At 37.4% G+C, this 23315-nt stretch overlaps 1 protein-coding gene and 1 long non-coding RNA gene across 2 annotated transcripts; one reads left to right on the forward strand and one right to left on the reverse strand.

The window, feature by feature from the left end:
- Nucleotides 1–793: 793 nt before the first annotated feature.
- THAP12 (THAP domain containing 12) lies at nt 794–23240 on the reverse strand (the record flags this gene model as incomplete). The annotated part of the gene is made up of 5 exons (XM_079101782.1): nt 22791–23240; nt 11748–11868; nt 8236–8343; nt 3571–3607; nt 794–1233 (listed from the first exon to the last, which is right to left on the reverse strand). Exons 1-5 carry the CDS (start codon nt 22877–22879, stop codon nt 794–796), a joined length of 795 nt encoding a protein of 264 aa, XP_078957908.1. The 5' UTR covers nt 22880–23240.
- Nucleotides 11877–15607, forward strand: LOC306640727. Its single transcript, XR_013757877.1, has 3 exons — nt 11877–12556; nt 12592–13606; nt 13644–15607. It is a non-coding gene; the product is annotated as an uncharacterized lncRNA (long non-coding RNA).
- Nucleotides 23241–23315: the final 75 nt, after the last annotated feature.

A 23315-nucleotide genomic window follows, 5' to 3' on the forward strand; every position in this document is an offset into this window, starting at 1 on the left:
TTCAATATTTTCCATTACTTCATTGAGTGAATGCAGCACTGCTGTCAAGCTACTGGCAGCAAAGAAGACATCAGAAGTTTGTCCCTGGAGATTTTTCCCAAAGGCTCTTGTAAAAGATAAGACATTTTTAAGAACAACAATGGTAACAATGAAATCAAAATCTGTTACTGCACTACAGAGTACAAATGCTCGACCAGTTATACAGTTATTCCATCTAATATTTGTGTCACTATTTATACCATCTAAACATAAAACAAGTGCTTGCAGGAGATCCACTAAAATTTCAAAAGCGTCATGCCTGCCTGTCCAGTGAGAATGGCAAATTTCCTTCAGTTCTTTACCCCTTTCTTCACTGTTCTGAAAAAGAACAGAAATTACATTGTCAAGTTCTAACAGCAGTTGTGGTGATCGATGGAAAAAAGAACAAACTTCCTCAATTGTTCCTAATGCAACAGACACCCCCATCACAGGCACTGATTTTGCCAACCACATGTTTAAGGCACAGGAAGAGCAAAGTGTGTAGATAGCTTGGGGATATTTCTCTAAAAGTCTAGAAGCAACAACTTTCATTTTGGAAGAGAATCCACTAGACACGATGTAAGCTTGGCCACGACAATACTCCATATTTAGTCCCCACTTCTCAGTTATTGTAGTGTGAAATTTCACAGCCAAAATTTCTGCATCAGCTTCATAAGGCAGGAAGCCCACAAATTCCTCTCTCAGGTTATGAGATTCATCTACAAACCTCACCAACACAGGAAGGTGCTCTTCCCCTGCTATGTCCACCACATCGTCAGTGATAATGGAAAAGAAGTGTGAGTCTCTCACTTCCCTGAGGTTTCTTCCGAATGCAGCTCTCACAGATCTCTAGCATCTGTTTCTGTTGTGTTTTTGAACAGAACAATGTGTTAACTGCTGTGGTCTCAAAGCGTTTTCTCAGGACCTCTTCACCAGAATTTATCCGGCACTCTAACAGGGCCTGAAAGTTATCAGGAGTGAAGAGACCTTCTGGGATTTCATCAGCCTCATGTCCATCCAGAGGTATGTTTTGTTTTCCCATAAGAATCAAAATTTCAAATAAAGACTTTAAGTATTCTTTGTTTTCCTTCTCTTCAAGGGTTAAAGGTAAAATATCTTCATCCTGCTCATCACCCCCTTCTTCTGCACTGGGGTTCTGAACGTTGCTGTTGTTTGTTTCTTTATGTTTTTGTTCCTGTTCAGAAGTTTCATCAACTGGAAAACAAAGAGTCTGTTACAGTCTCATAAGAAACCACACAAAACAAATTACATTTTATTATTGGCTAATATTTCAAAACCACAAACTCGTTCATCCAGCATTCACAGGGGATCTACTAGATCACAGAGGAAGATAGAATAAAGTAAGACAACAGAAGGAGAAACACTGGGAACGGATTTTAATCCTACATGTAAATAAAATTGGAATGATTTTTAATTAACAACACACTTCACATAGTATGTCCCATGAAGGCAACAGTTCATGCCTTCAGAAATGAAAGTAAGTATTTATGGAGGACACTGTGTTTAGTATTTTATGTGCACCATACTCTTTCTTCAGGAAGATGGTATCAACCCCACTTGACAATAAATAACTTGCCCAAGGTCATAAATGCAGTTAGAAAGATAACAGTGAAATTCAAATTAAGTTTGTCCGGCTCTAAGGTGCATATAGATGCTGTTTCTACCAAACCATGAAGCAACATTTTTATATGAGAGATGAGACAGTCATACAAATCAATATAATATAGATTCCTGTAACTGTTAAGGCTAGTATTAGAAATCTTCACCTAATCTCATATTTGGATGGGGAAAGTGAGGTCCTACAGGTTAAGAGTACTGCCCACAGTCATACAGGTCAGTGGTGGCCTAGGAAAAGAATCCAAATCTGAAGAATCACAGAACCTACAAGACTACAAGAGAGCCATCAAAAATTGTACATTATCAATGGGGGAAGGGGAAAAGTTCAGCAAAGAGAAGATGTACTTGATTCTGACCTGATACAGAAGATATGAGCAGGGAGGGCACTTCAGTTGGCAGGAAGTATTCCAGCAACAGCACTAAGGTAAAACGGAGAAGCAGGATAGCAAAATATAAAGCAAAGACTAGTGTGATTGGAGGATGTGGAAGTTGTGCTTCCAGGCCTGCCAGAGCGTCATCAGACTTGAGCAAGGGCAGAGATTACTCTTTCCTCACCCCTTCTCAGCTCAGAGGCCATCTATTCATCATACATACAAAGCAGTGTTCTACACTATGCAGGTTTTTGCCATGCAGAAAGCAAGAGGTTATCCTCAATGCCTGCCTGATAGCCTGTCTCCTTTCCTCCTGTCCTCCATTACTTCTCCATCCTCAATCAACAAGTATCAATTCTATGGTTTTCATTTTTTCAAAAAGATGTTCATTAAGGAGCAAAAACCTAAGGTGAAAAGCTAGTCACTCTTCTTTTGGATATCTTTCCATATGTAACTCATCTGAATACAAGTTCCCTGGGTCCTGGCCTCCCTGCCAGCAATGTTACCTTTCCTACTTCAACAGTGTTCCACATAACATGAAATGAGGTCCATGGTATCAACTACTAAAACCCTCAATGGTTCCCTCTGTCAACAGCCCACACCCTGGCCTCTGTGGTGCCCTTTGGGTTCATTTTCTAAGTATCATAGTTTATCCAAAACCATCAAAGTAAGTGTAGTTTCCCAAATCTAGCATCCTATTTCATGCCACTCTACTTTTGTATAGAATCTTTTCCTCCTTTCTTTGCTTGAGTCCGTGTCTACTCATCTATTAAGGGAGAATTAAAATATTACTTATCACAAGTTCTGTGATAATTAAATAAATTAATATGAAGTAAAGCACTTAGAATGATGATTTGGCATCAATAAAAGTTTATGTCAATGGTAGAACAGGAGATAGAGGAGGAGGATAATAGTAGTAGGAACAAAACAGTAGATAGGAACAAAAACAAAATAGTAGATAGGAACCAAAACAACTTCTAGCTGCCACTCTTTGGCAAAGGCTCAGGCATCAGTACCTGCCACTATGTCCAACACACCAAATGCTCCCCCATATGCATTTATTCCTTAAACATTTATCAAGAGTCTATTATGGGGCTGGGGAGATAGCTCAGTCGGTAGAGTGCTTGCGAGGCCCTGGGTTCGATCCCCAGTACCGCAAAAAAACAAAACAAAACAAAAAAAAGAATCTATTATGCACCACAAGTTGGGTGGACAGAAATGTGGTACCTGCCCTTCATTCCCTACCCTGGGATACTATCTGTGTCCCTGCCACCCCAACAACACAGAAAGCACCAAAAGGGAGAAGGAGCCACTTCTGCGAGGCCAGCACAGGGCAAAGTGTGTGGCTTGGCAGAACTCAATAAAGACAAACTGGATTAAGACTTTAATCTCTGATAATTTCAGACCACAGGACAAAGCTGACCACACTCTTACATCCATTCTCAGGGTAGGTTGTGGACACAGAACATATTTATTTGTTCTTACCAGGTCAAGGCCTTTTAAAAAGGCATTCAGAAGCTGAGTCATTAACACTATCACTTACTTTTTTTCTGTTTCAGTGTCCTGATTTCATCTTCACTCTAAATAACCAAAAGAAAAAAAAAGAAAAAAAGAAAAAAAAAAAAAAACATGTTTCAGAACTGACCTCCAGTATATCATCTTAAATAAAAAGCCTATTTTGAATTAAGTTTTATTCTTTCAAGAGCATAAATTCTTATATTAAATATGTTCTTTAAACAGATGATGGGAAAGTCAGAATAATAATAATTTGCTAATCACTCCAAGCTTATAATTAAGTCCTAGAAGGGAAAAATATATCATTTAACTTATTTTCTACCTAAATAATCCAAACTTTAGATTATAAGCTTTACTAGGTAGTAAAGAACATGAAAAGTATACCAAGGCACTTGGAATCAAATTCAAGAGGATGTAAATTATCCCCCTTCCCAATCTAACCTTAGAGATGGCACATAAGATACAGGCTGCTTAATTGCTGAAACTAACAAAAATGATGAGAAAGCCCCGGGAAGTAGGAGTAACAGAGTGCCAGCAAGGAAAAGAAATGAATGCATGGAGCATAGTCTATGCACTATGACACCACTCAGGGTTAGATGGAGGAAAAACCTACCCATTACTATCTTGTGGAGGGAAAGTAGTAGGGTCTGTGATAGCTGGGACTGTACGGTACCGGCCGAACAGCTCTGCATATGCTGCTGATAACAAGAATGTCAGCAACAGGTCCACCTGCAACACTCCCTCTTTACCTGGTGGGCTGCCCAGTAACAAGGCTGGCAGACTTGGAAGTATTTGCCTGCTGTGAAATATTTGAGGTTCCCTAAGAGGCAGAGTATAGAAGACAGCTACCGGACAGGAGGTAGTTGAGCTACTCACCCCTGATACACATTACTAAATAGAAAAGATTGTCATATGTCAGCATTCATGTATAAGAAGTCTCAGAAAAACAGAAATAACAAAGGGAAGAAATAAAAATTGAGAATTTCTCAAAATTTAAAGATTTAAGTCCCAGGGTGGGGTAGCACGTATGAGGTCCTCAGTTTAATCCCTAGTACTACTATATATATATATATATATATATAATTTATATATATATATATAAATGGAAATTATAAATATAGACTTAAGTCTTCAGATAATGGTCAATATGCTGGTTAAGAAAAAATTCACATATATATAGTTCAATAAAATTTTAAATGTCAAATATAAAGAAAAAATTATAAAAGTTTTGAGGTAGAAAAAGCAGATCACCCAAAAAGAATAGGAATCAAGTTGGCACCAGATTTCAACAGCAAGAACAGAGGCAAAAAAAAACTAGGAAGAGGGCTGGGGTTTTGGCTCAGTGGTACAGTGCTTGCATAGCATGTGAGACACTGGGTTTGATCCTTAGCACCACATAAAAATAAATAAAATAAAGGTACTGTGTTCATCTACAACTAAAAACAAAAACAAAAAACAAGAAAGAATCATCTCTCACAGATTATGTACATCCTCTATGCATCACTTAGTAACATGTCAAATAAAAAATATAAAATGGTTTTAAAAAATAAATCCATGTCTGTAAACTAAAAACAAAAAATAATCCTATGTTAAAGAAATAGAAGTTACAAAATACTGAGAGCTGAACAGTGAAAGCATTACATTATCTAAAGTATCCTTGAATAGATATGTGAGCTAAATATTCAAAAAGCTAGAAAAAGCCAGAAAGTAAATCCTCCAAATCAAAAAGAACCAATAAAATAGCTCACAAGTACAGCAATCACTGACAAAACTTGACTACTGGTCCTTTGATTTATTAAAATAATTTCAGGAACAGAGAAACGCATCCATTCAAAAATTCCAGATAAAGATCATCAACTTTTGGACATAATAAAACACAAGAGGAAAGAGAAAACCAAGGAATTAGAATAGCAATCAAAATCTTCCCTCACTCACTCCAAGCCTCTGATGGATTTACTAAGTTCTACCTTTCACAGAGCAGATAATATCTATATTATACAAGATTTTCTAGAAAGATTAAGGGGGAGGAAAAAAAGAAAAGGTATCCAACTTACTTCATGAAGCTAATAGAATCTTTTTTTTTGCAGGGGGTGTGGGTGTGTGGGGGAGGGTACCAGGTATTGAACTCAGGGGCACTCAGCCACTGAGCCACATCTCCAGCTCTATTTTGTGTTTTATTTAGAGATAGGGTCTCACTGAGTTGCTTAGAGTCTCACTTTTGCTGAGGCTGGTTTTGAACTCTCAAGCCTCCTGAGCCATTGGGATTACAGGCGTACAACATCACACCTGACTAGAATCTTGACATCAAAACTAGATAAAGAAAATATATAAAAAGAAAATTATAGGCCAACACTTACAGAGGCAAAATCCTAAATAAAATATTGACCAACAGAATCCAAGTGTATAAAAATAAATGTTACAATCAATTAGGGTTCATCAGAAGTGACAACAGAAAATTCATCGTTACTAAAGAATGAAAAAAAATTATGAACTTTTCAACTTGATAGATTAAATGAAAGCATTTGATAAGTTCAACAAATTCTGATAAAAACTCTTGAGTATCAGTCTAGAAGGGAATTTCCTCAACTTGATATAAATGGTAAACATCATACTGAATGGAACAAGGCAATGTGACATCACTGGAACTATTTAACATAGTATTAGGAACCCTGACTGAACAATAAGACAAGTAACAGAAAAAACTAAAAATATTTAAGAATTGGAAGCAATTTTTCTTTATTTTAGGTTGATACAATTACACAGAAAACTCAGTAGACTATTAGTATTAATTTATTTAAAAGTTCTTCTGAATTGTTAGAAACAATCTCAACCAGAATTTACACTCTATACAAAAACAAGAACCATGTCTTTAGGAAGTAATCTAAGGAAGAAAGTATGGTTTTCCCCCATAAGAACTGCAACAACACCCATCCCCACAAATTTGGATGGGGTATAGCTCAGTCACAGAGCACCTGCTTAGCATACACAAGGCTAAGCAATTCCAAGCACCAAGAAAAAACCCAATGTTTTAAAAAATTTGACTCTGTGTGTTCCTAAAAGAATTTTAATAGTTTCCTCAAAGAACCAGCATTTAGATTTGTTAATGATTGCTATTATTTGGCAGCCATTTTATCAGGTTTCTTAAATTCATGGATAGGACTAATTAATAGCATAAAAATGTCAATTCAAAACAATTATATAATGAAAATCCCACAGGATTTCTAGGAGAACTTGACCCAAGAATTCTCAAATTTGTATGAAGGAACAAAGGTTCACAAATAGCTAAGGAAGTTTTGAAAAAGAAGAGTTTAAAAATCAACTCTATTTGAAAGTAAGATTACAAAACCATAGTAGTAAGAACAATGTGGTTCAGATGTAAATAAATAATCCAGTGGAACAGATCCTGAAGCAGTCTTGCATTAAAGTTGGTATATAACAGAGGTGGCATGTTATACCACTGGATGAATTCATTAACAAGATTATTGTTATTGTTTGGATCTTAAATGTTTCCCAAAGATCCATATGCAAGGCTTGGTCATCAGCCTGTGGAGCTGCAGGGAAGTAGTGGAACCTTCAGGAGGTAGGGCCTAGTAAAAGGAATTTAGATCACTCATTCTCTAGAAGAATATAGTAGGACCTTGTCCCCTTCCTCTCTTTGCTTCCAAACTGCCATGAAGTAAGCAGCTTTGTTCCACCATGAGCTCCCTGCCATGATGTATTGCTTCACCACAGGCTCAAAAGAACAGATCCAGCTAACCATGAACTAAGACTTGAAACCATTAGTCTAAAATGAACCCTTCCTCCTTTTCAGCTGTCTCAGACATTTGTCACAGGAATGGAAAGCTAACACAAACACACTGATAAAACTAATTTTCCATAAGGAGAAATACAAAGTTAAATTTCACTTGGACACCACAGAAGTCCAAATGAATCTAAGATCTAAATATGAAAGGTAAACAGAGAAAAAAATAAGAAAAATTAGATGTTATCTTAAAAAAGCATAAAATGGATGAATTGATAATGACATATTTAATATACTACCTAACAGGAAAGGACAGAATGGGAATAGTAATAGTGGAAGAAGAAGGAAAAATAGTAAAATAAAATAAAGGCCTTGACAGTGATAATGAGGACAGAAGTCATGGACTCAAGGAGTCTGAGTAGCTTTATTTTGTTCACTTGAAGGTCAATAAAAACAGAAAATTAGCAGAACTGAAAAACATCACAGGAATATAGAAACAGTAAATTATGTTATATTCAAAGATTTTAAAGTTTTTCTAACCCTTGTCAATATCTTAGTAGTGATAGAATTCTTATCTCTAAAACCATTCATGCCTCAACTTTGACATCTTCCATCTCTTTATTCCGTTTGTGCTCGATTCTGGAAAGCTACCTCAGCTCCATTTTCCTTAATACCAAAGAAAAGAAAGCACTTCTGATTATCCCCAGTTCTAAGAAGGAAATGAACTAATAGCCTGAAAGTGGCCAGCTATATTTAAGGGAGGTTTTCCAATTTAAACCATACTAAAACAGATTAACTATCTTACATCCAGTTTACTTATCATAGCATTTGTTTCCCATTATGTTACCTTGGATATACAGAATAATTTGGGCCGTTTTTAACATAAATGCACCTATATTTGACTTCACAGTATTATGGGGAGGTGGGAAATCTGAAAGCACAAAGACATACCAATTCTTTTATTCGTTTTCTGTGTCTACTATGTGGATTGTTCAAATGACTGGTAAGATCAAATATTGTTGGTATTGCATTATCTCGAAGAACTGTCCTATAAGGACTCTGAAAAAGAAAAATGTGTTAATTCAGAGATGGCCCTTCAGAAAAAATAAAATTCTATATTAAAGATTTCCCTAGTACTTCTTTAGCTCTAAAGTATACAGACTTGCAGAATCTGCTATCAGTTTAAGTCAGTCTACTACATCTATTTCTTATTTGCCCTTTTGGTAATCTTACTATTATAAATTAAACTGAGTTGACAGTAGGTATAAAAATGTATTTGAGTTTTGTACATATATTTCTAATTCAGTTTCCCAGCCACTTTATCTGTTCTGTACTTCCATGAGCCCACCAAATTATAGGATGTACAAATCTTCCAAATAACCTACCCTCCTGTATGTTCTACAACAATGTTTCCTTCCTTACCTGCTATTCATACCACTTTTGCTAATATTACTGAGAAGCACCAAGGTACAGTGAAAATACTTTTGTACTGGGACCCAGGAGACGTAGGAATTAAGGTAAAATCTACTAGTGATTCACTAATAGCCCTTTAGTTAAATTAGTTCCCTTTTTTGGGCCCCAGTTTCCTTTTCTTACTTGGGTATTGACTAGATCAACATTCCTCAAAATGAAACTATTCACATATTAGTGATCAGATTGCTTGCCATTTCAGTTATACTACTATCACTTCCATACAATCTACTTACTTCTTTAGTTAATACAGTCTTAAGCAACGAAACTCTAAGATAAACCTTTAACAAGCCATTTATATTTTAAATACATATTACAAACTCCTAAGATAAAAATAGACTCAAGAGCCACAACTCATATCACCCTACACTTCATATTTCTAAATTCCCTTCTAGCTCTAATGAACTTAACATTGAAGGATGATCATTCTCTATTTCACTTCCTGTTAATCTAATCCAACCTAACTAGAAGCTGCATCCATACCTAGATGGTGACAGTTTACCACAGTTGGTCCAGAACAGGCTAGGCAAGACAGGAAGTTTATTAAGAGGGTGAGTAACAGATGAATAACTTCTATAATATACTTGGCTAGTCAAAAGAAACAGTAACTTTAATTTCTCCCTGAAGTTGCTATGGGAAACACACACACACACACACACACACACCTCCCTCCCTTCTCCCTCTCCCCATTTAAAAAGCTTTCTTGGGAGCAGTGAGTGTTTCAAAGTTGACTATTGAAGCATATTCAAATATATCAAGCAAAAATAATAACTCCTCTAATTTTTTTCACCCAGAGAACAGAAGTTAGGAAGGTCTGAGGGGAAACATGTATCTAAGTGAAACACATGATCTTGGGTATTATCCAAAAAGTCACTTATTACTTCAGAAGGATTTTTATTCAGTCAGTATTTTCCAGCTCAATCCCATGCATCAAATAAAACAGAGAGAAGAAAATATGATTTCTTAATGATACAGTTTCTAGTGCCTGGCTAGGGATCCTGAGTCTACTGGGGAGTTTGATCAGTTAGAGACACAACCATTGAAAGGGGCAAAAACTCATATAGCCTAAGCTTTCCATCTCTTTCCCATTGAGCAAAAGCCTCAAAAATAAACAAACATGTATACATATACAGTCAACTTTTGATATGTTAAAAATTATTAAGCGAAGGGAGGGATTAAACAGTCTAATGAACTTTAAAAATTCAAATCTAATTTGCCATTTTATAGTAAATAAAGCAAAGATCAAAAACATAACATTTTATAAATACTTATTTATAATTATACATGCCAGAAAAGTTATATGCAATTCATAAGAATAATTTTAATTCAGCATCAAGATTTAATCTTTAACTGCTGATTTAAGGTTTGAGCAAACATTATTAATCTTATTTTATTTTGGGGGTTAGCAAGGATTGAACTCGGAGGTGCTTAATCACTGGGCCACATTCCCAGCCTGCCTCCCTTTTATTTTGAGACAGGGCCTGGCAAAGTTGCTGGGGCTATCTCTGAACTTATTTGTAACCCTCCTGCCTTGGCCTCCCCAGCCACCGGGATTACAGGTGTGTACCACCAGGCCCTGCATATTAATCTTACTCTAGAATCAAAGATAATAAAACATTTGGTTTTTGCTGAATTAGTCATGAATGTTTACTAACGAGTACATAAATGCCAAACTAACGAGGCCAAAACTCTTAAACATTTTAATACAGAGATCAGATAATCCAGCTTTTAATACCAGCATCATCTTCTACATACAGTTGAAGAATATTTTTCACATTTGGGTTAATTTATTCAAGACTGACAAATCATTCAGAAATTATAAAAACAAAATTACCTCACCTTGCTCTTCTATGCTCTGACTGAACAAGAATACAAGAGTAAACTACATTTTAAATTTCTCATATTGATATGGTTGGAATTATCCAATTAAAAGGCCATATTTATTACTAAAATAAAAATGCAAAATGCATATATGGCATTTAAATAATTTGGGATATTTTTACTTAGTGTCAAGAACATAAAAGCAGTTTGCCTTTTAAACATATGAAACCTCTTATTTTGGTTGATCATTATTACGCTCTTAACAAAGCAAGGCAAAAAAAAAATATCCCTCAAATATTTGTGATTAAACTGTTGAACCGGAATTGGCTCACCTCCCAATGACTTCACAAGTATCTGCTTCAATTAATTTTGAGAAATAAAATAACCCAATCATTCTTTAGTTTTCTGATGCCTCTGCAAAATGTATCTGAAAAAAATATCAAAATAAATTGCTGCATAACAGTATATAGTGTACCTTCAAATAAAGTTTATCTTGCTGAGATGATACATTACTTATACCTAAACAAGAACACTGCATATTATTTACCAAAACTTTGTTCCTTACTAATTATTAAAGTGTTTTGCTTTTACTTCATTTCAATCAAATCTGACCTATTTGTGCCTTTTATGAATCACAGCAGTAACAGAATCCTAGAGGGTTAAAAATCTAGGTCTGGTCTACTCTCATTAGAAACTGGGACCCAGAAAGTACAAGGTCTGAATGTAAAACTGCAAATTGCTGATGGAAATGTTTTTTTCATATTACCTATGATTTATTTCCTGTTGTATCTAGCATATAAAAATTAAGTGTTGATTCTAAGAGTACATTCAAAAACATGAAAACAAAGAGCACTACTCCTAGATGAAGATATGAAAAAGTTCTAGAGAAGTTGCTCCAAATAAAAACATTTTCTTAAACATAGTATTAAGATCATCTAGAACTATCTAGAGGATTAAAAGTGGTCACCTCTGATGACTGGAAAAGGGGCATCAGGAATAGGGGAATAAAGAAAACGACAGAATTTTTAGAGCAAAACAGATACTATTCCACTCCAAACTTATTTTCATTTTTAAAAAATGGTAGGGTAGAGGGATATCTTTCAATTATTAAAACTTACATTTCCAACCAGACAGAAAAAGAGAGGAAGAAACCAAGTTCTCCTATTACTTACAGTTCTACAAATCATAGAAGTCTCAAAGTGTTTGGCACATAATCGATAATGTTTATTGAGTTGATCAGGTGTTTTATCTTCCAGGTCAGCTCTCCTACAATTCTCGACCCACTTCTGGCATCTATAAATAAAACCAAAATACAATTACAAAACATGAGCTTGACATTTTAATTTCAGCACTTGGTTTTAAGGTAAATACATATTAATAACGATGGATTCCTACTCCCCTCCCCTAGAATATAATTTGGAGAAGCTGATTAATTACAAAATGAGAGTTGGAAGGGACCACAGAAATCAGGTAGTATAAACCTTCAATTACAGACAAGATTAAGAAGAAATCATGTCCAAAATCAGCAGTAAAACTTAAAGGTGGGTCTTCCAACTCCCAGAACGTTGTAAGAGAGGACTTAACCATCTGCAGTACAAGTGAAAAGTTGCACAAGGCCAACAGCCTTACATCCCTTCAGAAGTTCAACTTAAGCAAATGAAACAACACTGCTATTGCAGAAAATTAGCAGGTACAAGTTCTATAAACAACTAGTTTCTTGTGGAAGCATGAAGGCTATAATCATTTGCCTTATTATGAGCATGCTTTATCTACAATGATACACATACAAACTATATTACAGGTTCCATGAATGCAACTGTGTCTACACAATCCCACGTACAGAAAATGTTAAGATTGTGAACAAGATAAAGTCCATGTCCTCTTCAAGTGCTTATTTGCAGAAAGTTGTTTGCAGAAAGACAAATAATAATGCCACTAAGCATTTATTATGAGCTAGATACTGTTCTAAGTCCTTTCCAAGGTGAGTACTATTATTATTTCTAAGTCCTTTCCAAGGTGAGTACTATTATTATTCCCTTTGTGCTAATGAAGAGACCAAGACACAGAAATGTTGAGTAATTTGCTAAGTTACAACTATATCTTTACCTCACTCTAAGTTTCTAAGAATAAAATTTCTGCCATGGAAAAATAGTGTCACAATGTGAAAACATTCATGCTGTAATTACACAATAGTACCTTTTCCTGGGTTTCAATGCCACATCCACATTCACCCCACACGTTGATACGTCATTCCCTCCAGTCTAAATATGTAAAACCAGGGTGACACTTGATTTCAAGCCTAAACTAAAACCACACACCTAAACTGCACAGCATTTCATTCAACCAAGAAGTATTGTATCACTCAATGATGCCTAACATGTCTGTATTTTAATATGTTGTACATTATGATTATAAATACTTCATGTTTCGAAATAAAAAAATAAATAAAATTGGGGGAAGGGGACAGTGTACTCAGGATTGAATACAGAGGTGCTCTATCACTGAGCTATATCTCTGGCCCTTTTCATTTTGAGACAGGGTCTTGCAAGTTGTTCACACTAACCTTGAACTTGCAGTCCTCCTGCCATAGACTCCCAAGTGGCTGAGATTATAGGTGTGTGCCACGATCTGGCTCAAAATCAAAATATTAAGTATAAAAACTATCTTGCCATAAAATAATTTGCCATACTGCTACTGTTAAGTTTGTTTTTAAATTCTTCATCTCTGAAGACTGTCCACATAGAATAGTACTGTCCACACAATCCCTGAACTAAGCTGAAATATTTTTCTGATATCAATAGCCACCCAGATTCCAATGATCAAGAAGAACAGATTAAGACAGAAAGTCCAATTAATTACCCCTACTGAATACACAGAAGTAGACAGTGAAAGGTGTGTAAGACCACTAATAATTTTTTTGTTTAAAGAAGACAAATGGAGGAATATATAAGTTCATGAACTGGAACACTGAATTCTAAGCATCAGTGCTCCCAAAATTGATTACTAATTCAATATCATCCCAGTCTAATGAGTGAGAGAGAGAGAAAGAGAAAGAAAGAGAGAGAGAGAGAGAGAGAGAGAGAGAGAGAGAGAGAGAGAGAGAGAGAGAGAGTTTGTGTGTAAGAGAGACAAAATTACTTTGAAATTTTTTACACAGAAATTCATAGGGCTAATAGTCAAGATGATCTTGAGGGAGGAAAAAAGGTGGAAATACACTACCAGATATTAAGACTTACAAAGCTTAAGACAATATGGTATTGTACAAGGACAGAACAATGGAACAAGATAGAAAGCTATGGACACTTAAGACAAAGTAGCTTTGAACAGCAGTGAAGATGGATTTTTTTCAACAGTGCTGAGTCAGTTGGATATCTGTATGACAAATATGAATAAAATGATTTTATCTTAAAAATGTTACTGGTGCAGTATAATTATACAAAATTCATTATGCCAAAAATGAATATTTGCAGGTACTTTTACACTATACATAAAAATAAATTCCAAGTGAACACAGATCTAAATATGAAAGTAAAACCATAAAGCCACTAAAAGATAACAAACTATCTTCATCGCCTTCTTAAAGAAGGCAACAGAAACCACAAATTTCAGGAGAAAATTAAATGATCTGGCTACTTTAAGTCAGTAATTTTTCTTCATCAAAACAACCCACTTAAGAGAGTGAAATGGCAACCCACAAAACAGAAGATCTCTCTAACGAATATATCCAGCAATGGACTCGACTCACAGCCAAAATACATTCAAAGAACTTCTACTAGTTCTTTGAACAGGCACTTTACAATAAAAACTTTACCAAAATGGCCAATACTTAGATGTGAAGAAAAAAACAAAAAAACCAACATCAAGAAAATATTAATTAAAACCACAACAAAATATAACTACATACCCAAAAGAATGACTACAGCGTAAAAGGCATAATACCAAATACTGGGGAGGTGAAACAACTCCCATAGACAAAAGAAAGGACAAATTGGTATGTTCATTCCATGGAAAGGGATCTGCCTATGGAGTAAACAAACTACTTGTGATCACACACAATCATGTTAAGTGGAAGAAGACAAAAGTATACACTATGTGAACAGACAACTCATTTATGGCTTTGTTCAGAAAAAGTTAACACAGATAGCATGCCTAAAATTGCCATCCCCAAAAAGGCTTAAGAGTCTTTGGCAGGTGTCCGGGAAATTAGCTGGTAAATAGTTCCCTACACTGATATAAAATGCTTCCTAACTGGTAAGGTGGCACTGTGCCAACACTGTGCAAATAATATGATTTATAATGAATAACTGCCTTCCTTCTGGGAGTCTGGAATGTTAGTATATGCTAGGCACAAACTGCTCATTGACCAGGCCCTAATAAAAATCTTGGGCTCTGAGTCTGTAATAGACTACTCCAGGGAGAAACATGGTCCATAGGTTGCTGTATTTCAACTACTGAGGAAAACGGTCTCTGAAGGACCTCTTAAGTGAAGAAAAGAGCATAAAGAAGCCTGAATGAATTCATCCTGATTCTGCTGGTGTCCTCCCCTCATGATTCAGATGTGTCCCCTTACTACACTGCTGCAATATATCTTAGCTGTGAGTACAACTATATGGAGAGTCCCATGAGTCCTTCTAGTGAATCTCCAAATAGGGGGTGGGAGCTGAAGAAATAGCTCATTTTGGAGAGCGCTTGCCTAGCATGCACAAGGGCCACAGTTCAAATCCCTGGCGCCTCACAGGAAAAAAAAAAAAAATAGGGGGTGGTCTTAGGTTTCCCCAACACAGTGATAGCCAGAATTATAGATACCACTGGAGAGAGGTAACAACTGAGAGTGGGCACAAAGGAGACCTCTGGAGTCCAAGGTATCTCAAATAAAAAAGCTTCCCCTTGCTTTTCTCCCTGTCTCTGAAAGTATACTTATCTAAAGTTGTTAATGCTGGAGCAAGTAGGATAATGACTAGGAAAGCCACAGAGGAAAAGCAGTTTGGAATGCTAGCAACACCTATTATTTTAAAAAAGTAATATTCTTTTCTTTTTTTAACTTCCACTTTATTTTTTTATATGGTGCTGCTGTGAATTGAACCCAGTGCCTCACACATGCCTGGCAAGTGCAGCCCCATAATACTCTATTTTTAAAAAATTTCATGGACATGCCATTCTGAAAGTCCAACATGCTATATGCTTATGATTTATGCACATTTTATAACTACATCAATAGTTATATGATATATAAAACCGCAATAAGTCTTTCCTGCATACATATATGTATGTATAAGCACATATTCTTACATATATTATATATACACACAAACTCACACACATACATTCACATAGTTATAAAATAATCTCTCAGATTTTTACCAACATTTCTCCTTTCCCAGCTCTGTCACTGTTTTATTTCCTGTATTCCAGGCTATGGCCTTTTCCTTTAACAAAGTGGGGTGACACCCTGAATCCACATATTTCTTTCCATTACTTACACCTTTTTATCTAACAATATACATTATTACAGACATTAAAACTGAGAACAATTTAAAAATCTTTATTAATTCATCAATAGCCTCCTTTCATGTTAATGCATGCAGTATTTTAATGAAAAACCACACACTTTGGATTAGACAGAGGGAAGGGAAAGGAGGGGAGAGGGTCTGGGGGTAGGAAAGACAGTAGCATGAATCAGACATCATGACCCATGTGCATATATGAGTACACAATCTGTGATTCTATATCATGTACAACCAGAAGAATGGGAAACTATACTCCATTTATGTATGATGTAGCAAAATGCATTCTACTGTCATGTATAACTATTTAGAACAAAAAAACCCCACCATATTTAGTAAGCAGACTGTTCTCCAACTCTGCAAATCTCTTTAATATATAACTTAAGACAGATTCTCACCTTTGCTTCAATATTTAACATGTCCATAAATCCTGTCTTTACATTAATACGCAGTTTTAAAAGGCTATTAAAACCTCCCTGGCGGATGTGGAGGTGCAAGCCTATAATTCCAAAAACCTGGAAGATGAGGCAGGAGTAATCCAAAGTTCAAGGACAGCCTCAGCAACTCAGCAAGACCCTTGACAATTTAATGAGACCCTGTCTCAAAATAAAAGAACTGGGGGGTGTAGCTCAGTGATAAAGTGCCCCAATGTTCAATCCATAGTACCCTAAAAAAAGAAAAAAAATCTAGAAAAAAAATACCTAACTTATCCAAAACGATAATGCCATGTGTTATATAGCCCCCAAAACTCCACTGTATATTCCTGAGAGCATGAGCATGAAAAATAATAACATCAGTGTTATGAAAATAGCTCTGACACTGCAGAATCCCTGAGAGTCTTGGGAACTGCTGAAGTCTGAATGTCTGTATTCCCCCCAAATTCACATGTTGAAACTTAATCCCCAGTGCAGTGCTCTTGGAAAGTAGGTCATCTGGGAGTGATTAGGTTGTGAGGGCGAGTCCTCAAGAATGGGTTTAGAGCCCTTACAAAAGGGACCCAAGAGAACTTGTTTGCCTCTTCTGTCATGTAAGGATATAACAAGGTACCAATCAATGATGCAGAAAGCGAGTCCCTCACCAGTCGCCAAATCTTCTGTCACTTTGACCTTGGAATTCCCAGGCTTCAAAACTGTGAGAAATAAATTTGTTGTTTATAAATTATTCAGTGCATTTTGTTGTAAAATTTGATTACAGATTACTTGGTCTAAAATACAAACCTCTGTGAGCCCCCAGAAAACCACAGTTTTTTACATTTTACAAGGCAAAGAACAACTCTCAATTAACTTTGATTAGATTGCCAAAAGAACCTTGGAACACATCACTGTCACCACTGCCTCATAGCACTAACTGCCTGAGGAGGAAGAGCCTCGATTGCCCATCTCACTCTAATGGGTGCAATTCATTGATTTGGGGCTGAGCACAGCTGAGAGCTGCCCCTATGTACCCCCTGCCAAGTCTCTGCATTAGGCAAGCTACCCTGAGGCAACAAAACTTTATAGACGATGATGTTTTAACTTTAATTTTCAGTAATCAGTAACCTTCATGTCCCTGCCCTAAGCTAAGCTGATCGAATAATTTCACTTAAAAAAAAAAAAAAGGCATATGAACGGTACTTTTTCTAAGCCAATAAGAACTATTATGGTATGTCAAATTGTACATTGTGTCCTCTATGGATTACACTCTTGAATTTTTAATTATTTCTAAATATCTGTTCCTAAAAATGTACATGGAATTTAAAAATACAATGAATGGGAAATGTACAGCTTAAGAGCATTAAATATATTTATCTTTGTTGCTAGTTAACAATGTCGATTAACTTTTTTGAATAGGTAGGTTGGTAAACACACCCTTTATCAACCTTCCTTACAACCCACTTATAGGAAAAAAAGAACTACTTCTTTGTATAAATTAACTGTGGGTACAGTAAAAAGGAAATTGAAAAGTTATTTTGAATATATTAAGTTAAATAAAATAAACCAGACATAAAATCCAAATCTTATGATTCCACCTACCTGAGGTACCTACAACAGGCAAATCTGCAGAGACTAGAAGTGGATTAGAGGTTACCAGAGGCTAGGGACAGGGTAATGAGAAGTGAAGCTTTAAGGTTACAAAGGTATTTTTTTGGCGGAATGAAAATGTTTTGGGAACAGTGATGATGATGACTGTACAACACTGTAAATATAATCAATAACACTGAACTGTAAATTTTAAAATGATTAAAATGGGGCTGGGGTAGAGCCCTTCCCTAGCATGTACACGGTCCTGGGTTTGATCCCTAACACCACAAAAATAAAAAATAAATGGTCAAAACGATCAATTTTGTTATATATATGTTGTCAAAAATTCTAAAATAATGTAACATATGAAAAGCCATTGATTATATACTTTAAATAAGTGAATTATATGATATGTGAATTATATCTCAATAAAGTTGTTTAAAAACAAAGTTCAAAAAAGTTTATAATTTGATCTTGAACTATTCAAAGGGCTCTTACATGGAACAAGGCACAGACTTGCTTCGTGTCAATTTGGGGACAAAACTAACTCTCCAAAGCATAAATCACAGGAGGCAGATCTGCACTCAAAACAAGGAAGAAACAACAGCTAAGGTTGTCCAGGACCTCTAGGTGTCTCTCACAAAGAAACGCGGAGTATTTTAGCAAAGGCAGAAACCACGTGTCAGGAATGTATACAGCTCTCCAGAGTCCATGAGTATCTTTATGGTGAAATGCAAAACTGGATTTGTTTCTTTTAAGGTAAGTGTCCTTATGTTAGATTCTTTTAAAGGCACAATGACCCCAAAGAAGGTTAAAAGACACTAATACTGAGGGAATTTCAGCATTCCAAGAAGACTGCACTAGATCTAAAATTCCTTCCAATTCTGAGACTATAAGCCCCAAAAGACCATATTTCCCTGAGGGTAATGAAAAAAGCACTCAATTACATATGAACAGAAATGACTTGTATCCCTTAATCTGTTATTTCCCACTCCTCCTGTCCTCTATTCCCTGGCAACCACCAATCTGCTTTCCGTCTTTATGGACTCACCTATTCTGGATATTTCATATCATATAATATATGATCTTTTATATCTGGCTTCTTTCACTCAGCATAATGTTTGAGGTTCACCTATGCTATAGCATGTATCAACAGTAGCAGTACTTTATTACTTTTTATGGCAGAACAATATTCCACTGTATTAATACACATTTTGTTCATTCAAGCACTGATAGACTTTGGGTTATTTCCATCTTTTTTTACTACTGTGAGCAATGCTACTGTATAAGTGGTGTATGCTTTTTAATTTTTTTTTTTTTAATAGCAGTTTGTAATCCTTTTGGCTACACACCTTGGGATGGAACTGCTGGGTGGTATGGTAATTCTATGTTTGTCAACTCATTATGGTTTTGAGTTGAATTTCCCTAATAACTAATGAGATAGAGCATCTTTTCAAGTGCATATTAGTCACTTCTATTTCTTCTTTGGAGAAATATCTATTCGGGTCCTTTGCCCATTTTCTAACTCGGTTATTTGTCTTTCGATTGTTGACTTTTTAAGAGTTTTTTTTTTTTTTTTTTTTAACATATTTTGTAGTCCAGATTCATCCATTCTATTTTTTACCAATATCTTCTTTCATTCTTTCCTCCTTGGTAATGTCTTTGTATGTGTGAAGACAAATACATTTTAATATAATACATACACACACTCCCATGGGTGGTTTTCGTTTGGTTTTTACAAGAACATATAACAAGAGATCTATCTTCAACATTATTTTAAAGTGTACAATACCATGTTGTTAACTTTTTGTACTATGTTGTACATCAGAGATCTAAAAACTTATGTAGCAGATTTTCATGGAAAAACAATTTCCCACTTTTTCTCTCTGTCCAGCCCCTGGTGACCACCATGCTTTTTCTCCACTTCTATGAATCTATTTTAGATACCTCATGTAAGTGGGTTCATGCAGCTTTTGTCCTTTCATGACTGGCTCATTTTATTTAACACAATGCCAATGTCCTCTCAGTTCACCCTTGTTATTCTAAATGGCAGGATTTCCTTCTTTTTCTCAGGCTGAATAATATTTCAGTCATATACTGTGACTTTCTATGGTCCTCACTTTAAAGTACTCTAATTTCTAAACAAACTCTTTCCCAGCTTTGCCCCTACTTTTCTAGGTAGCCCATTGTATAGATATGTATTTTTAATTTTATTATTATACTTTAAATTTGTTTCAATTAGTTATACATGACAGTAGAATACATTTTGACACATTGTACACAAATGGAGCATAACTTCTCATTCCTCTGGGTTTTTTTGGGATTGGTTTATTTCAGTTACCATGATATTTTCTAGTTCCATCCATTTACCTGAAAATGCCATAATCTTATTCTTAAGGCTGAGTAATATTCCATTGTGTACTGGTACATTTTCTTTATCCATTCATCTGGTGAAGGGCATCTAGGTTGGTTTCATAGTTTAGCTATTGTGAATTGAGCTGCTATAAATATTGGGGTGACTGTGCCACTGTAGCATGCTGATTTTAAGTCCTTTGGGTATAAACCGAGGAATGGGATAGCTGGGTCAAATGGTGGTTCCATTCCAAGTTTTCTGAGGAATCTCCATACTGCTTTCCATAGTGGCTGCACCAATTTGCAGTTCCGCAAGCAATGTATGAGTGGGTAATATCTTTTGAGACACAGAAATTTATTTTGAGTCAGATGAGGTAACGCACATCTGTAACACCCAGTGACCTGAGAGACTGAGGCAGGAAGATCACAAGTTTGAGGCCAGTCTCAGCAATTTAATGAAGCCCTAAACAACTCAGCAAGACCTGTCTCTAAAACAAGTGGAGGGAAGGGTGGTTAGCGATATGGCTCAGTGGTTAAGCATCCCTGGAGTTCAATCCACGTACAAAAAAAAAAAAAAAAAAAAAGTTTACTTTGATGATGTCCAATTTGTGTATTTTTCCTTTTATTTCATGAGTTTTTGGCTTCATATCTAAGAGTCTACAGCAAATTCCATGTTTGTTTCTAAGAGTTCAATGGTTTTAGTTTCATGTTTAGGCCATTTAAATATTAGCCATTTTGAGTTCATTTTTGCATATGGTATGAAGATATACATCTATTTTTCAATATCAAGTCTTCCAAACTTCACATGACCCAAATCAAACTTTTAATACCCCACCATCCACCCTGCTCTTCGCAGTCTTTCCTCTCTCAGTAAATGCGCAAATTAAAAATTTCAGGAGTCATTCTGGATTTCTTTTTCTTTTACAACCTGTATCCTCAGCAAATCCTGTTGACACCACCTTCAAACCTCATTTCAAATGAAACAATTTACCACCTCCTCTTCTACTAATCTGGATTACTGCAAGAGCCTTTAATTGGTCTTCCCACTTTCACCTTTGCTTCCTACAAGTTAACAAGCGGTTAGTGATCCTGTTAATATCTCTCTGCTCTGAACCCTAACTCTATCTCAGAATAGATGCCAACGTTTTCTATGAACAATTTCCTATACAATTTGTTCCTCCCATACATACCCTTTCTGATTTCATCAACAAGCATGCCTTGTTGTAGCACTTACTGTCAGCAAAATCTGTAATGCTCTTCCCCAAGATATCTTCATAGCTGGCACCCTCACCCACTTTAGCTCTTTGCTCAAATTCACCTTTTTTTAGGGAGGCCTTCTCTGATCATTCTACTTAAAACAGCAATTATGCCTTCTCTGCTACTACTAATTTCCCTCCAATCTTTGCTTCATTTTTTCCATGGTATTTATTACTATGTAACACACTACTGTATATATCTTACATGACTACATCCCCGCACCCCCAGAGCGCAATCTCCTTGAGTAGGGACTGATTTTTTTCAACTGTACCCACCAGTGCTCAAAACAATGCCACACACATAGACTTTCAATAAATATTTGTTTTACTAATAAGTAGCATGCAACGGCTATATCATAAGCGCCTGTTGATATATCCCCCCAGTGACAACAACACTATCTCATCCACCTCTGTATTCCAGCAATAACATTAGTGCTTGGCACACAGTAGGCTCTGCTTTTAAATGACTGAACCAACAAGAAAGGCCTACGAAATATCCTCAATCTTTCGAACAATCCCTACTCTATCACTTCCTAAATATAAGTTCAGTATGTGCGTTACCTCAAAGAGGTTAATATTAATTCCCACGCCCTCACGTGTATTCCCTGCTAGCACCACAATTACCAAGAGAAATAATGAGTAACGGTCAAAGCTTGAATTTTATCGCTGTGTAATGATTAAGTCCGAATGAGGGAACAGTGGCCATCAGACTTCAGATGAAAGAAGGCTGCCGGGCTCCGAAGAGAAACGCTGTCTTGGGGTGGGGGATGGCAAGGAGAAAGATGGGCCCGGGTGACCACACCGGAGTCCAAGTCCCTCTTTGACAGCTAAAGAAATGAAAGCCCAGAGAGGAAGGCGACCTGCCCAAGATCACACAGCAAGTCAATCAGGGTGAGAGCCCACCTCATCCCGCCTCCGCGCCAAGCCCCCGCCAGCGCACGTGCTCCGATGTCCCGTCCGCCCGCCAGCGGCGGTTCCCTTCCGAGGTCCAAGACTGGCGGACGACAGTGCACAGTACCCCCCACGTCCCTCGGCCGGGAGCCCGCGGCCGGCAGCGCGCACCGCGCAGGTGGGCCCGGCCGCCCGCTCCACGGCGCCCTTACCTAGCCGGATCCCGCGGGAACCTGAAGAAGGCCAGGTCGGACTGCGTGCTCTTCCGCGTGCAGTTGGGGGCAGCGCAAAAGTTCGGCATCGTTGCCCGCCTGCCGGCCGGCCCAGCACTCCCCTCCCCGCCTCCTCAGGGCAGCCGCCCGCCCGTCGGGGCCGGGGAGGGGAGCCAGGCCGGCCGGCCGGCTCGGCAGGGCTGGCGCGCGGGGAGGGGCGGGCGCGCGAGAAGCCGCGAGGGGCAGGAGGGGCGCGCGGTCCGAGGCCGGGCTGGGGACGCGGCTCCACAGTGCTGTGAGCGGCCGGGAGGATTTACCGCCGCCGCCGCCGCTGGTGCACCTCCCGCCCGCCCGGGACGCTGCCGCCTCCTTCCCACAATGCACCCTGGCGCCCGGGGGTGCCCTCTCTTCCCTCAGCCTTCCTCCCCCGCCCTCCTTTCCGCCGACTTCCCTGCAGCCGTGCACGCGCACGGAAGCGCGCCTTGCCGGGGTGCGGCACGGCGGAGGCGGGGCCTGGCGCGGGCT

This window comes from Sciurus vulgaris (genome assembly GCF_902686455.1).
Source record: "Sciurus vulgaris genome assembly, chromosome: 11".
In the NCBI taxonomy this organism is placed as follows: domain Eukaryota; kingdom Metazoa; phylum Chordata; class Mammalia; order Rodentia; family Sciuridae; genus Sciurus; species Sciurus vulgaris.